General features: G+C 53.6%; 1 protein-coding gene across 1 annotated transcript in view; it reads left to right on the top strand.

Moving 5' to 3' along the window:
* The window catches only part of TTC7A (tetratricopeptide repeat domain 7A), a 120307-nt gene that overhangs the window by 55884 nt on the left and 48099 nt on the right, over positions 1–16324 (top strand). The window contains exons 9-12 of the mRNA XM_015538689.2: positions 330–467; positions 2028–2111; positions 6330–6434; positions 15717–15834. Of these exons, the coding sequence (XP_015394175.2) occupies positions 330–467; positions 2028–2111; positions 6330–6434; positions 15717–15834 (445 nt within the window). The remainder of the gene's footprint in view (positions 1–329; positions 468–2027; positions 2112–6329; positions 6435–15716; positions 15835–16324) is intronic.

A 16324-nucleotide genomic window follows, 5' to 3' on the forward strand; every position in this document is an offset into this window, starting at 1 on the left:
TATTATTATTATTATTATTATTATTATGATATACTAGAGACAGGCAAATGTGATCAGTGCCATTATCCTTGAAATTTTTCTGTAGATTTGAGATTTTGCAGACTAAAACATTGAATAGCAGGAACCTTCAGAACTGCTTCGTCACCTGGGCTATGAGTAGAGGGTTTTCTCTCTTTCATGGGGGCCTTCATGGGGATGGGGAAAGGCTCTGGCTGATTTTAGGAGCATGGCCTGGGTTAGCAATGTAAGGGTGATGGTCACCGGGCCTTGGAGGCAGGCGGCTGCTTATTTTCTGTCCTTGCTCTTTCCCAAACCACGTTCCCCCACAGGCTACCCGAGATGTGGTGCTGAGCCGAGCACCGGAGCAGGAGGAGGACCGGGCAGTGAGCCTGCGGAACGCTGCAGCCATCTATGACCTCCTGAGCATCACGCTGGGCAGGAGAGGCCAGTACGTCATGCTCTCTGAGGTACGGTGGCCCACCCCTCCCCAGAAGTCAGGTGGCCCACCAAGGACCTCCTCCTCTGTCCCTTTCCTGCCTCCACCAAGGGGTACAGCTCAGTTCTTGGGAGACCAGGCTTGGGACCATTCCATTTCCAATGTTGGGAGAGCTGCTCATCACTGGCAGGGTGGGGTTTTGGTTTTCAGTTGTTTTACTAGTGTTTTTATGTGATTTTCTTTTGAAAAAAACACATGGCGTTGCATAGAGAAATACAAAGGGAAAATTATCCACCCCTCAGTTTCCCCCACAGAGGACACTGGTGTTTCATTACTGCCTCTCCCAACAAGGTTCTGAGCTTGGTGTGTGTCGGGAACCTGGGCCCCCTCCCACCCAAGCTAGACAGAGCACCCCCAATCTATTGAGCAGACACTGGTCGGGCAACGCTCTAGGGATGGTGCCTGTCCGGGGTGGAGATGGAAGGACCAGAGCACCAAGCCGTCCCTCTCTCCGTCCCCCACAGTGCGAATGGCACGTGTACATGTTTGAGCTTTCCAATCTGGGCTGGGATCAAAGGTGGCACTAGGGATAGGCCTCTTGGCAGTAGATTCTCTTCCCATGTGTTTACGGGGTTCCTGGGGTGGGTGACATCTGCTGAGCTCCTGCTTGCCCCAGGTGCCACGCAAGGTGCTCTCAGAGGATACCTTCTTTAAGTAGTATTCTCTCGAGTTTACCACAAGGAAGGCAAGGCCCAGAGAGATGCTTTCTTGCCCAAGATGGCGGTGGGAGTGCACGTTGAGCCAGCAAGTGAACCCAGGCCAGCGAGCTCTTAAATACATACTGTCTGGTCCTGTAACCTCACCTCTGTTCCCCACCCCGCCTGACCACGGCCACATGATGAATCCTGTCCTTACATGCTGGCTTCTGCCTCCATCGCCTGGAAGCACTTGTATTGTCTGTCGGATCTCACCAGACCACCCCTGATTCGGGCTTGCCCAGGACTGGACAGGCAGGTGGGGCAGTCAGTCTTCTCGGTGGTCATAGAGAATAGCAGAACTGAGAAAAAGCCTTTCCATCTGGGGGGCTTTGTAGTCAGCCTGCTCTGCCAGTTACTAGCCCTGTGACCCTGATAAGTCATTCAAGCCTCAGCTTCCTCATCTGTGAAATGGGAATAATGAGAGAACCCACCTCACAGAGTTGTTGGGGAGAATGAATGAGTTAATACATGTAAAAAGCTGAGAATGGTACCATGCACAATAATGAATGTCACTTATCGTTTTTATGGGATGTTTAAAATTTAAAAACCGAGACCCAATTTCATTCACTTTTGACCATCACCCTGGAAGGTTTTCACACATTGTGGAGGTAGGAACAGAGAGGCAGAGAGGGTAAGAGACTTGTGCAAAGTCATCCAGCATGCCTGTGGCAGGGACAGGTGATGCCTGGCGTTTGCTGACGGGAACCAAGTGTGGGCCGAAGACAGCCTCCTCCAGGAAGTGATTTGGGCAGTGGTTACCCTGGAAGGGAGTGAACTGGGCTGGGAGGGGAGGACCCCTGGTGGGGAAGTGCTGACCAGCCCCCTCTCCTCAGTGCCTGGAGCGAGCCATGAAGTTTGCCTTTGAAGAATTTCACCTTTGGTACCAAGTGGCCCTCTCCATGGTGGCTTGTGGGAAGGTAAGACCCGGGGCGTGTGTGGGGTGGGGGAGGTTGCACCCATGGGGCCCCACCCATGGGGCCTCTGCTCTCCTCTGGTCCCTCCCAGAGGTGAGTGGAGGGTGTGGCGGTGATTCAGAAATGTCCCGCATCAGGTTTTAATCTCCAGGAGAGTGGGGGGCACCAGAGGGTCACACACAGACCCCTGTGTGACTCTGGTGTCCCCCTGTGAGTTATGAGGTGCCAGGTGTGCAGTGTGAGTCTGTGGATGCTTTTCTCCTAGTACATGTGCACACATGTGGCATCGGAGCATTTCCCTGTGTGACTTGAGTACCACTGTGTGAAACAGGCCTGGAACAAGGCTTCTGGGCAAGGAGCATGTTGTTCCATTTGGGCCGTAGCTCTCTTCCTGCCCATCGAGTGTGGTGTCAGGAAAGGACCTTCCCATGGAAGGACCTGCCTGGGAGGGAGAGGTTGAGGGTGGAGCAGAACAGCAGCTCCCACATGGGAGTTTGGGAGTTCAGAGGGAGGACTACGTCAGAGGATGTGGCTGGGGCGGGGGCAGGGAGACTGCCCTTATCCCAGGTCACCAGGGCCACCTTTGCACTCTACCCACTGAGCCCTGTTCCAGCACCCCCTGCTTTCTCCTCTGATGAGAATTACACTTACATAAGCCTCTATTTTCAGCAGTAACATGAAAGGAAAACCTTTCCGGAGCTGGGTGCTGAGGGTGTTAGAGCCGAGGACGTTATGAATGCAGGAAATAAGGTGGCAGGAGCTTGCAAATCGTGCCAAGAGCTGTAAACACCCAGAGCCCTTTTGTGGGGCTGAGGGAATTCCTGCCCCCTCCCCCGCCCATCTGTGCCACCTGCCATTTCTAGCCCTGCAGCTCGTCTCCGAGGCGGGCCCTCCTGGGCTTGCCAGCATCTCCCCCACAAATGGAAGCCATGCTGGCCAGGTCAGGCAGGGAAGAGGAAGAAGAGCAGGGGCTGCAGCCTGACAGGTGGGAATGGGCCAGGGGAGTATGGTGAGAATCACCTGGGGAGTCTCCCACCCCTGCACCACCCCGCCCCCCACTATCAAGTTTGTCTTCCCAGACTTCTTCCCCTCCCCCATCAAGTTGACCTCCCAGAGCCTCCTAAATGCACAGACATGATGTACCCTGGCTCTGTGCTCAGCAGGGTCCTGTCAAGGCTCAGGGGGAGTTCAAGCCACAGACAGAGTGAGGCCTGAGGGAGGGCTGGAGCTTACACAGAGCCTGGGCAGACAGCTCACAGGGGCATGTGACAGCTTCTTCCTGACTCTGGGAAACAAAGAGCCTCTAGTCTTATAATAGTGAGCATGAACCAGGAGGAGAGGCCCAGGGCCAGGGCAGTGGTCCTCACCCTTCTGTGAATCATGAACCCCCTTTGAGATGCCAAGGAAAGCTGGGGACCCCTCTCAGAAGAATGTACCACACTCAGAAGTTAGCTTTAATATCTGGTGGTACTCCAGGAAGCCCCCCCAGTCTCAGGAGAAGGTGTCATGTTAGTCTGGGAGGTACAGGATCTCGAACCTCCTTACTGAGAAGAGCCAGGCTCAGAGATCAGAGAGGTCCACACGCAGTCTGGCACGTCCCAGGATCCAGGGAGTTGGTGTTCGGGCCTGGTTCCTTCACAGACCAGCAAGGTGGGCATGAGAATGGGCTTATAGGCAGGGAGTTGGGGTGCTTATAGGTGCGGGAGTTCCTCGCACATGAGACCCCACAGTCTGGAGACACTGGGTTATACCCATCCCTGCATTTGGTGTAGCAGGAGATTGTTCTGGAAACGCACTCTGCACTCCCCTCAGGAACCTGCACACCAGCTCAGTCTGCCTGGTTGGCCCAGGCAGCCCTCGACATTGGCCAGAGCTGGCCTCTGCCAAAGCCTAAGGTAGGAATCAAGGTTCTTGTACCTGCACTTGTGCCGAAGGTGAGGCCAGGCCAATATAAACACATCTGACACCTCAACCTGCAGGAAGAAACGATGAGGTCCATGACATGATTTAGGTCGCTCCTTCTCTTGGTCTCCTCAGCAGTCACATTGGCTGCGTTGCTAGGTAACCAGCATGACAAAAAAAAAGAAAAAGAAAAAAAAAGCTGCCAACCGTGACTGTGGAGTCCTCAGATGGCTCCTTAAATAGCAGCATTTTGTGGTCTGTGTGTGGTGAACATGGACAGTCAGGGTTATAGAACCTTTATTTCAAGGTCAGCGAACACTTCAACCCTGCAGAGGCCAGCAGCCAGGGAATGAGGCCAAGGAGAACCCGAGGCTTGCTGTGCTGTGTGGACAGGGGGCCGTGGCGGGGGGTGCTGGGAGTTGCATTCACAGGAGCTGTGCATCTCCTGGCAGCCCCTTCAGGCCCTTCACGACACCTCCCATCCTGCAGCCTAGGCCAGTCTCCCAGCCTGCCAGAACAGGTCATCTGCTGACACCCTCCTGTGCTTGGTCTCACACCCTCGTGTATCCTGTGGTTCCCAAGAGAGCAGTGGGGAATGGTAGCTTTTGTCTTCTGTCCCTGACCTTTGTGCAGGCACCTGATAGGCAAGAGTCATGACCTCTTCCGCCTTCCTGCAGTGACCCCACAACCCCAGCCCAGTACTGGGCCGGGAACTGGCCCTTGACTAGGACACCTGGAACTGGCCTAATAAGCCTGAGCCCAGAGCCTCAGTCTGTCATGTCTGGGCTGAGAAAGGAGGGGTAGCTAGAGAGAGGCTGGGGGTCTAGGGTGGACACAGATATTGAGTTCCATGTCTGTTTCTGCCAGTCTCTCACACTGAGCTGGGGACAAGTAAGCCTAACAGAGTCCCACTTCCTCAGTGATAACCTTCGGAGTTGCTGGGGAGGGTGAAAGCTAATTAATGGTGAGGAAGCTTGACTCGCAGCAGGGCTTAGCATGTGGGAATTGTAGTTACACACGCATGCCCCTGCCTGCCTGCCTGCCTACCTGGGGGTCACACAACCATGGGAGTGTGCACACTTGGGGTGCTGTCACTGCTGAGTTTCTTGGAAAAGTGTTGGATTCAGTCAGAAGCCCTGACTCTGTGTGTGTGTGTGTGTGTGTGCGCGTGCGCGCGTGCGGCAGGGAGACAGAGGCTTCTTCTGCCAAGGTAGTCACCACAGAGCAGAATAGGGCAGTGGTTACAAGCTTAGAGCCAGACTGTTCAAACCCCAGCTCAGCCACTTATGGGTACTGTGGCTTTGAACAAGCTACTTAACTTCTCTGCATTTCAGTTTCCTCACCTATAAATAGGGACATAGCATACTACCTCATAGAAGAGTTGTGAAAAATGAATGACTTAATATTTATAAAGCACTTAGCACGGAGGACAGCAGACCTTCTATACAGGGTCAAATAGTAAATATTTTTTACTTTGCAGGCCAAGTAGTCTCTGTGGGAACTACTCCACTCTGTCATAAAAACAGCTGTAGGCAATACATACATGAGTGGGTGTGGCTGAGTTCCAATAAAACTTTATTTCCAAGAGCAGACAGAGGGCCACATTTGGCCCTGATTTATAACAGTGCCTGGTACATAGTAAGATCTAAGTAAGTGTTAGCTGGTGTTCTTCTCATTATTGTGATTGGTCGTATTGCTGCCTGGCTGCGGATGGTCTCTCCTCCTGGCCCTCCCTCCACATATAGCCATTGTCAACAGGTCCATTCTGGCCCCATCTCTGTGGCCGAGTCCCTGGAGGCTTGTGGGGCCTCGGATTCCTGGCTGGAGGTTTTCTTTGGCTCTGCCAGCTAGACTTCTCTCCTCCTCCTCTGCCAGCGTTTATGCCTCGTCTCATCTCCCCACCACAGCCCTGCCTCCAGCTCCTGCAGGGCTTTGGTGTCATCCCGTCCCCTGTAAACCAAGGCTATTGAACTCAGAAGTTTGAGAGAGCCCCTTTTGGCCTCTAAAATTTCCATGGTTCATATTTGAGTTCCTTCCGAAGAGCTTCCAACTGCTGTTACCTTAGCTGTTGGCACATCACCTCTGGGCAAAGGTCACAGCCTCCATTCTCCAGATGAGGAACCTGAAGCCCAGGAGGGATTTGTCCACCAACATGACCTGTGTTCCTCTCACTGGGCCCTCTTCCTGGCTCTTGGGAGGAAAGGGGTACAGAGCAAGGACTGGCGGTTTGGGAGCTCCCCCCCGCCGTAGGCATGAGGCACCCAGTCTGTTGAGGCCCAGGGCTGTCAGTAATGGTGTCACCTGCCCTTTCTTCTGCAGTCAGCCTACGCCGTGTCTCTGCTGCGGGAGTGCATGAAGCTTCGGCCCTCGGACCCCACTGTGCCCCTGATGGCAGCCAAGGTCTGCATCGGGTCCCTGCATTGGGTGAGTGAGCCTTGGGGGTAGGGTCCAGATTCCGGCAGCTCCTGCGGGAGGGTGGTGGTGAGCATGGGATGGAGGCATGCAATCCTGCTGCATGTATAAGGGGTGGGGGCGCGAGGGAAGCTGTGAGGCAGACAGGCCTGGAAGGGGAAATCTGAGAAAAGCAGCCTCCATCTGCAGCAGCAGGTCCCCCAACTCAGGACTGTGTCAGCTTTGTGGTTCAGCCTTGAGCTGTGGTCTCCAGAGAGCCGAATGTAGAATCAAAGGTAGAGGGCCTGCCACCTGCCCAGCAGGGCAGTAGTGGACAGGACTTGGAACACCTGGGCCAACCATCGTTTGCATAGAGGCTGCACATTACTGCAGGGTGCAGTTCTGTGTGGGCAGGACTAGAGGGTAGCCTCCTCTGTCAGCCCCTCGTTCCTCTGGGCTCCAGCCTACAGGTCCCTGCCCTGTGCTCAGCTGCCTGCCTGGGGCTCTGCTGGGGCTGTGGAACTGTCCAGTGAGCCCTCTCCCCAGAGGACGGGCTTTACTGCAGGCAGGCCCTGAGGCCCTCACGGAAGCAGGTGATAGGCGCTAGGCCTGTAGCACCCCCCGCCCCCCTCCCACCCCAACCCAGGCTCCTGTGGTGGCTGCTCTAAGTCTATGGGGTCCTGAGGCAGGGCCTCTGCATGGTGTCTCCTCTCACTAGGAGCTCACTTCCTAAGGGTCTCTCCTTCCTTAAGCCCACATCAGCCTCCTGATGTCAGGGGCTGTCTTAGAACAAGTACATCTGCTCCTTCAGGTTGGCAGGAGCCCACTTCTCTCTGCAGGCAGGATAGCCCCAGTTCCTCCATCTGCCCTCCAGGCCCAGCAGCTCCCCAAAGGAAGCTGCTGCCATACACAGTCCTCCTCTGCCTGTTGTCCCAACCCCCCAAGCCCACCCTCACCATGGTTGGGTGCCCAGTTTGTTCAGGGCAGCAGGGGCCAGGCTCCAGGGGTATACAGCAGATGCTTCAGAATTAGCGGCCTGTCCGGCTCCTGCTGCCGCCCCCCCCCCCCACTTCCTTAGGTATCCAGCCCTGGAAAGGGAGACTCGTGTTCTAACCCTTCCCGCCAAGTCCCTCCGGGGACTAGAAACTGGCCCCGACCCTCCCCTGCGTCCCCACCTCACAGCCCCAGTGGGCCTTGTCCTGTCTGCCACAGAGAGGGTTGACCCCCAAGCATGAGGAGCAGGGAAGAAACAGCACCTTCCCCTCTGTCTCCAGAGTCTCAGATTCCTGTAGCTGTAGTGCCTGCATGACCCTGCATGGCCCCACTCGCTGTGAATGGTGGGGGGAAGGGGAAGCATGGCTTCCGGCCGGCCCCAGGCTTTAGAGGGTGGTTTTAGTGAGGGAGAAATCTGGCAGAAGGACCTATAACAGGCTCCAGGCATTGGAAGAGGCTCTGTGATGATGTGGGTAAAAGTTCTGTTGCCCATCCCCTGGGTGGTCTTGAGTAAAGTACTAACCTTGCTGTGCCTCAGTTTCCTCATTCGTAAAATGGAAATAATTACAGTCTGTTCCTCATATGTGGCATAAATGACATAAAGTATGTAGAAGGCTAGATGGGTCAAGGAGATTCACAGAGGAGGTGGCCTTGGACTGTGGAGGGTCAGGCTACTGGTGGGTTCTTCCATCACTGTTTGCTTTCCCCACGCTATGATTAGCAGGGAAACTCCTTGCTCCCCAAATCCTGGCAGGGGGACTATTGGTGTCTTGCATCTTAGAAGTGGGGAGCTGTGGAGACATGGTTGGTTTGTGGGTGTCAGCAGAGAGGAGACACCCAGACTCAGCACCGCAGCAGAGGGCTATGGTGTGAGCCGGGGGGTGCAGAGAAGGGGGGCTCACCGACCCCTCGCTCACACTCCTGCATGTTTCTGAGGCTCTTGAGAGGGGCCTCAAGCCCATCCCTGGGACAAAGCCCCAAATACCCGCCTCACTGAGCTGGGGCAGGGGAGGGCCTCTGTCCTCTCATAGGCCGCCAGCTCTGAGGTGGCTGTGGGTGTCCACCCAGCCAGCAGTCCCTTGCCAGGAAGCCTAAATTTAGGTCTTCCCACCGTGGAGGAGCTGTTTCCCTCAGCAGCATAATTACAGTCATTACATGCATTCAGATTACATGGTAATAAAATTAGGATCAAATCAGTCCAAATTGAAATCAGATGAGTTAGGAGCAAAGTCATCAATGACAACATAAATAGAAAAGCCCAAAAGGAAACTTAAACATGCAGACTTGTCATCAGAATCGGAGAGGAGGGTGAGCTGTTTAACCTCAGCTGAGAAGCATGCACGGCTTTGGGGGCTGGTTTGAGATGGGGTTTCAGTTGGGTCCAGACTAGAGCCAGGACATGCTGGAGGGCCAGGCCTCCTGGTGGCCGTCCCTAACCTGGAACCCTTGCACCTCCCTACAGTCCCATTTATACCTGCCTTGGACACCTAGCACATTACATTGTAATCACCAGTGTTTCTTGAGGGCAGAAACTGTCTCTCTTCCTTCTTAAACCCCAGGTCAGAGTTAATGTCTGGTGCTTATTGGATAGATCCTACTTGCCGATGAGCCCAATCACTGGGCAACCAATTCTGCCTTGTGTGGTACTTCTCTTCCCAATAGTCGGGGAGCTTCTTTCCTTACCACACTGCACCCCGCATCTCTGTCCCCAGCAAAGAACCCTGCATGTGGTTAGGTGTCCGCTAATATCTTATAGAATGACTCCCGCCCCAGCTGGCTGGGAGGGATGAGTGTGGAAAGTCTGCCTCTGGTTCAGTGGTTCTCAGGTTCCCGAGTTGGCATGGGCAGAGAGCAGACCATGGGTAGCTAAGGGCAGCCTGTTCTCCAAGGAGGCCGGGAGAGGGGTGGCCCAGCACTTTCTATTTGCAGGGCCACAAACAGGAAGAACAGGTCTGACCTCGGTGGGCAGAGGGGTGCTAATACTTGGGATGGAGCACAGTTTGTGAAAGGCATCTGATGCCACCTCTGTCTCTTGCCTTTGCAGCTCTTCTGGCTCACAACAGCCCCCAGCAGCCCCAGCCTTTTCCCAGCCAAGCCCCGTGAGCTGGGGACAGAAATCTAGGGGTGGACAACTTGGCCCAGGTTGCAGGAAAGGAGGCTGAAACTGGGACATTTGAAAAACGAGTTGTGCTGGGTTAAACCGGCCTCGGTGGCCATGTGCCCAGAGGTGGAGCACCTGCTGTCCCCACGTCCTGTCCTCATGCCCAGAGCCAGCATGGGACACCCTAGGCTAGGTCTGGGTCTGAGAGCCAGGTTGTCCTCGGGTAGTGGTGGGGGAAGGAGGGCACCAGGCAGAGGGACCTGCATGGCCACATGCTGGCTGACGTGGGGTTTGATGCAAGGTGATTGCTCCTGGGTCAGGTATGGGGTCAGGTGGGAGAGTACTGGCCCCGAGGCTTAGCCTAAGGCTCCTCTAGGTGGCGGGTGGGGGGGCATCCCAGGCTCTGACCCAGTAACTGCTACTGCGTGTGGTAGCCTCCTGCCTTGCCATGGCCGATGTCTTGCTAAGGTCCCCAGCCAGTTTTGGGGCAAGAAGAAAAGAGATGTAAATATTTTTTAGTCTCTCTCCAAACATAATTACTTAAAATGTATTTAATTTAAAAAGGTGAAACTTCCCTGGGAGGACAGGAGCTGGGGGTGTGCATGTGTGCTGTGTTTCGCACAAGAAGGGCGTTATAAAATGGAAAAGCAGACCATGCTCCTCTTTTGAAAGGTCTGTATGCTGTCTCTGGGCCTCTTCCCGAGGGGGCGGTATGAGGCCGTGCAAATAGTGTAGGCTTTGGAGACAGAGAGGATCGTGTTCAAATCCCTGCCCGCTCAGTAGCTGTGTGACTTTAGGGGTGTAATTTGCCCTCTCCATGCCTCATCTGTACCATGGAAACTGTCACATCCACCCTTTACAGGTGGCTGTGAACACCAGAGCTGAGCAGTGTTGCTGCCTACCACGTTGCAAGTACCTGATGAATGGCAGCTATCCCTGTGACAGACCCTTCAAAACAGCAGGTTCTCAGAAAGCACATGCTTTTGTGTTTTTACCTCCATTTTTCAGATTCAGGGGTGGCCAGAGCCAGGAAGATGAGTGTTTAAGAGGCAGGGAAGACAGAGTGCCAGCAATCCTGCCGCTAGCCTATGGAAATACAGAAGTTTCGTCCTGTTCCTCCTGGGAAGGGAAAAGTGCATTTTCAGTGGAGCAGTTGACAACAGTCCCAGAGCCCCATGGGAAGGGACTGAGGAGAAACTGGAGAGGTTCAGAAAGGAACTTTCTCTGGTTCCCAGGAAGAGGAAGAGAATGAAATGCCAGGGGTACAACCTCTTTGGCCCCATGCGAGATGAATGAGGCAGCCCTTGAAGCAGAAGGCAGCCAAGCAAGAGCAAAGTGTGTAAGCCAGAAGCCTGTCTGTGCAGGGACCAAGTCAGGAAGACCAGAGAGCCATTAGGAACTTGTGAAGTCATGGGAACACTTCCCTTACTTCCGGAAAGCCGAAGCAAAGGGTCCACACGTTAGAACCTTCATTGCCTCCTTTTTCCAAAGGGTCAGAGAGGAAGAGAGTGAAGACCCACAGAGGGCAGCTGTGAATCAAGTAGCTCAGAAAGATCCAGATGTAGGCTCAGGAGACCTGGGTTAGAAACTCCATTCTGTCACTCGAACAGGTGACAGGTGGCCTCGAACAGGTCCCCTAAGCTCCCTGTGCCCCAGAACCTTCAGCTGTGAGACACCTGTTCCATCAGGTGGCAGTGGTGCTATGATACACCAGGTTGCACTAAACCTCTCTGGAATGGCAGGGGCGTGGAGGGGGTCTCTGTGGGGTTCATGGCGAAGTTACAGGACTGCCATAGGTAAAGGAGATATTAAAAAAGTAGTGTATCACTGGAAGGAGAACGACTGAAAAGAACTTTAAAAACCTGTCACCCTGGAAGGGTGTGGTTGAGCAAGGAGGGCCCAGCACTGTAATCTGAGCTAATCTTGCAGAAACAGCAGCCCCAACTGCAGAGCCACCAGCTGCCAACTTTTGAGGCCACCGTAGGAAGTGTCTGGAGACTGAAAAGGCCAAGTGAGGGAGTCCCAGGGAGAAAGCTGATGGGGGTGGCTATAGATGGGCAGCTCAGTCAGCCCCTGGATTAGAGCTGTGGCTTTCCCATCGGAAGCTGAGACCCGTTCGTGGGTTGTGAAATAGAACTCTTTCTTAAGAAAAAACTGAAATAGACTATCAGAGAATAGGACGGAAAATATCATTCTGAGTGTGTTACCCACAGCAGGGGTGAGTATTGTTACAAAGGGTAGGTTAGTGGGTGTAGGTCTTTGTGTCCTGGACTGTGGATAGAGGGTCAGAGGGTTTGACCAGCTGGCACAGTAGACTGCACAGGGCTGCGGAGACCCAGCTGGTCCTTCTGTATTGTCTCCTTTTCTGAGGCAGGAGATAAAAGGCAGGCAGTAGTACCCCCTTTGGATTCCAGGACAGTCTTTGATGCCACTTCCTGATTTGTCAGAGAGGTCATGTACAAGGGGGCATGAGGACTTTACTCAGATGGCACTTGCCACATCTGTCAGGCTGATGCCTAAGAGAATTCTGGAAGATTCAACTAATTATAGATAGAAATTCACTAGCTAATAATAATGGTTTACATTTATTCAAGCACTGCTCCGAGCATTCACTGTGTCTTATCTCATTCAGTCCTCCTAGCACCTGCCTCACAGACAAACACTTGTCACACCATTTTACAGAAGAGGGAACTGAGGCACAGCAAAGTGAGGTGACCTACCCAAGGTCACACAGTTAGTAAGTAACCAAACCAGGATTTGAGTGCGAGAAGTCTGGTCCCAGGACTTGTGTTCTCAGCTTTCAAGGCTGCCCTGCTATCCGTGTGGAGAGCTTATTCATGAGTGTGGAACTGATTATGGACTTGGCTGGGCACTTAGTATTTCAGAACAAACATGACAAAGCCACTTTCTCAAGGGCTTTAGGATTGCCACTCATGTCTTAGATGAAGGGGAATGGTGCATTGTGTGTGTACATATTTGTTTATGTGTGTGTGTAGTGTGTATGTGTGTGTGTATATACTTGTGTATATATATATGTATACTTATGTAAATATATAATATACATATTATATATTTATATACATATTTCTTGTTTTTAAAATATATTTAAAATACATATAAATCTTGGGTTTGTTTTGTTTTTGTTTTGTTTTGTTTTGTTTGCTGTGACAGCATTTTTTCCTTTCGCTGACCAGTTAGAGCTCCCATCTATATTAATACTGTATGTTAGCATGTTGTACATTGACATATTTAAAACAATTGATATTTTTTCCCCTTCATCATCACTGCAGTGACTCCTCATGCAAAAAGGCTGCTTTGTAATAGGTGGTAGGAACCAAAATAGTGTTGGGCATCTAGGGAAAATGGTATATTCAAGCTTTGTGAGTTTGATTTGAGACAAATGGTGACACTGTGCTTAAACAACATGGACAAACAAGGCTGGCAAGTACTGACTGAGAAAGGCTTCTGACCTGGGGGTCAGAGTGGACCACAAGTTGGACAAGTTAAGGATGTATGTTTTTAGTTTTTAGTTTTTAGTTTATTTATTTACTTTGAGAGAGAGCATGCAAGTGGGAGAGGAGTGGAAAGAGAGAGGGAATGGGGGAGAGAGAGAGAGAATCCCAAGCAGGGTCCACACTGTCAGCGCAGAGCCTGATGTGTGGCTCGAACCCATGACCCATGACCTCGAACTGTGACCTGAGTAGAAGTTGGACACTTAACTGACTGAGCCACCCGGGTGCCCCTGTTTTCACTTTTTAAAACTAAAGTGTGGCGAGCTCTTCTAATCCAGAATGTGATGTGTGTGAACTGGAGAGTAACTTCTCCCTGTTTGCCAGTAATTGTTGAGCCTTGTTCTCAGCACCTTCCCTACCTGGGAAGGAGGAGATAGAAGCCGGCATTTGCTGAGTAGAAGGACATGGTCATGGGAAGAGTGTATACACATGGATGTAATCGGTTTCTAGATTCTTTCTGTAACTGGTAATTGGTGGTTTATAAACAAGCTTGCTCCTGTTTGGATGGGGCATAATGATGCCTAAAGACTGTACGCAATGAGCCGTGTCAGCAATGGGATGTTAGGAAGGAGGAAAGGTGGAGTTTACTCACTTAACCCTTTTCTTGGTCCCTCCTGGCCCCTATGTCCCCCGCCACGAGTCCTCCTTGGACAACCACAGCCACATGATTGTCCTTCTGTTGGAGCTCCAGTAGCCCCATGCCAGCATTACACAGGGAGCCTTAATTAAGAGCCACCCTGTTCGCTTGCGGGGTTTCCTTGTGAACTCACCCAGGCATCCTGCCCCCTTATCGCTGGGTTCCTCGGCTGGGCCCATCACAGAGCCTGCTGCTGCAGAAGCCTTGGTGGAGGTTTGTGGGGAGGAGCAGTTGGAGGTGGGGTCCAACTCCCCATTTTGCAGAAGAGGACCTTTGGGTCCTCATAGAAATTAAGTGATTTGCTCCAGGCCCCACAGCTGTCAGGTGCCAGGTGAGTATCAGAGTCTGTGTCTGGGAGCTCATCTTCCAGGGCTTTTCTCTCAACCTGGCTCTGACTTCAGGCCCCCAAACCCATCCCCACCCCCACCCCCCTGCCTCAGGTCCTGCTGGACCAGGTGGTGCAAGGAAACAGATCTTAGCTGCTACAGGCTTGGCCCCCCTGGCCAGCTGAGATGGGCAGCAGGCAGCTGAGGAGTTTCCTGAGCTATGGCCTTCCCCCAACTGTGAATCCTAGGGCCTGATGGTGTCAGAGCTCAGGTCCCTGGACCCCTTACTCCTCTCAGTGACCAGCCCACCAACCTGGAGGTGGCCTGCTGTCCAGGCCAGCAGCTAGAGCACCAGCATGAGGGGGCTGGAGCACTGCCCTGGTCAGGGATGGTGGGCAGGCCACACAGGGATACAGTCCCCCACCCGCCATCTCTGTCTGGGCTGTCAGCTCACATGTTCTACTTCCTTGTGTTTGGGTTCTGTTGTTTCCCTCCCTTCACAGTGGGTTCTCTGCTCCTTCAGCCCTTTCCCTGCACAGAATGTACCCCGACTGTGCACAAAGGGCAGACTCCCCAACTGATCTCCCCTCTGCTGGTGGCCTCTGTCTCGGGATCTCAACTCCACGTTCCAGGGAAGGAGGGTCCACCGTCACCCCGGCTGTGGCCAGTGGTCAGGCCACAAGATGCACAGAGCTGACCCTCTCCTGCCAGGGTGGGGTGGCAGGGACAAGAACAGGGTAGAAGCAGCACTGGCACGAGTGTCAGAAGCCAACTTGGGTTTGAATCTTGCTCCCTGGTTGTCTGACTTTATGGACCTCTGCTGGGGGTGAGATGCCCCACACAGGGGGCCTTGACATTTGGATGGCAGCGGGACTTGGGGTATGGTCCCTTCAGCCCCCTAGCTGTGGAGCGGCTCCCATCTTTGTTGTCAGGAACACTAAGACCAGTACACTGCCATGCCAGGCATGTGGGCAGATGCCATTCCTGGGCTGAGGAGGAGGGAGGGGGCCTCTTCAAGGCCTGTGGGCCATGAGTGGGCACGGCTGAGACCATCCCCCAGCTGTCCCCCATCTCCCTGACTAGCCTGACCCCCGTGGGAGCCCCTCTTCATGTCACGTGACACATGTGATGGTGTGTGTGCACGTGACCTGCGCCAGTTGGTTCCTTTCCAACCGGAACAGTTCTTCCTGCTCCCGGGACAAAAACAGCCTCAGGCCTTTTTCCCCTGAAAAGTTTGAGCTCCCTGTGTCAGGGAGCCAGCTCACAGACAGAGCCAGAGTGGCAGCCTGCCCACTCTGCAGGGTGGGCAGTGTCCCCAGGGCCCAGTCCCCGAGCCCTGCCTGCCCCCCCACCCCCACCAGCCTGGCTTCCCTCTCTCTGCCACACAGGGCAGAGACAGAGGCTCCTACAGAGGCCAGATGATGAAAGGAGCTTTCACCAGCTGGCCTGGTCCTGGGTCCATGCTCTAGGCAGAGTCCTTTTGGGGGAGCTAGAATGTCTGGAATGAGGGAAGCTTTCTCCTCTGACACTGATCACAGGTCCTTGGGTTGCAGGGAGGAGTTCCAGGGAGTCGCTGATGGAGGAAACAGCCTTGATTCTTCCACTCCGTGGTTGTGTGGTCTCAGACAAGCCACGTGGCCTCTGGTTGTGCTGCCCACACATGAGGGATTGTACTTCTGAGTGTCCCAGGCTGGTGACTGAGGCCAGGAAAGCCCTCCCACTGACCTTTGCCTGTCCTCTTTGCAGCTGGAGGAGGCAGAGCACTTTGCCACGATGGTGATCGACCTGAGGGAGGAAGCCGGGGAGTTCCTCTCCAAGGGCTACCTGGCACTGGGTCTCACCTACAGCCTGCAGGCCACTGACGGTGAGTGCCACAGCCTAGGGGCGTCCGCTTGGGGGGCTCAGACTTCCCAGCAGCCTCTCAGGCGTCTTGTCCCACCAATGCCTACCCCCAACACATCCCCATTGAGTGCAGACACACACACACACACACACACACACACACACACCCCTCAATCCAGTTTCCAGTCTTTTACACATGCACTCTTACACATGCCCTCTTCATGGACCCAGTTCTCCCCACTCTCCCAGGCCCCAGCTCCTGGGCAGAGGAGCTCATACCTGCCTCTAGAACTCCTGTAATGCTTGTAGTCTGTACTGTACTGCCTGCCCAAACCCCATGGTGTCTTTCTTCTGTTTTGCTCTTGCCCTCAGCACTGCTGTGACCTTCTAGGGTCTTTTAACCCCCCCTTGACACGTGGCATACTGCTGGGTACACAGTTGGTGCTTAATAAGTACTTGTGCTTGGCGGATGGATTCCACTCCAGCCACCCCAAATCTGGCATTCTATCCCC

The sequence above is a fragment of the Panthera tigris genome, chromosome A3 (assembly GCF_018350195.1).
Source record: "Panthera tigris isolate Pti1 chromosome A3, P.tigris_Pti1_mat1.1, whole genome shotgun sequence".
NCBI classification, from domain to species: domain Eukaryota; kingdom Metazoa; phylum Chordata; class Mammalia; order Carnivora; family Felidae; genus Panthera; species Panthera tigris.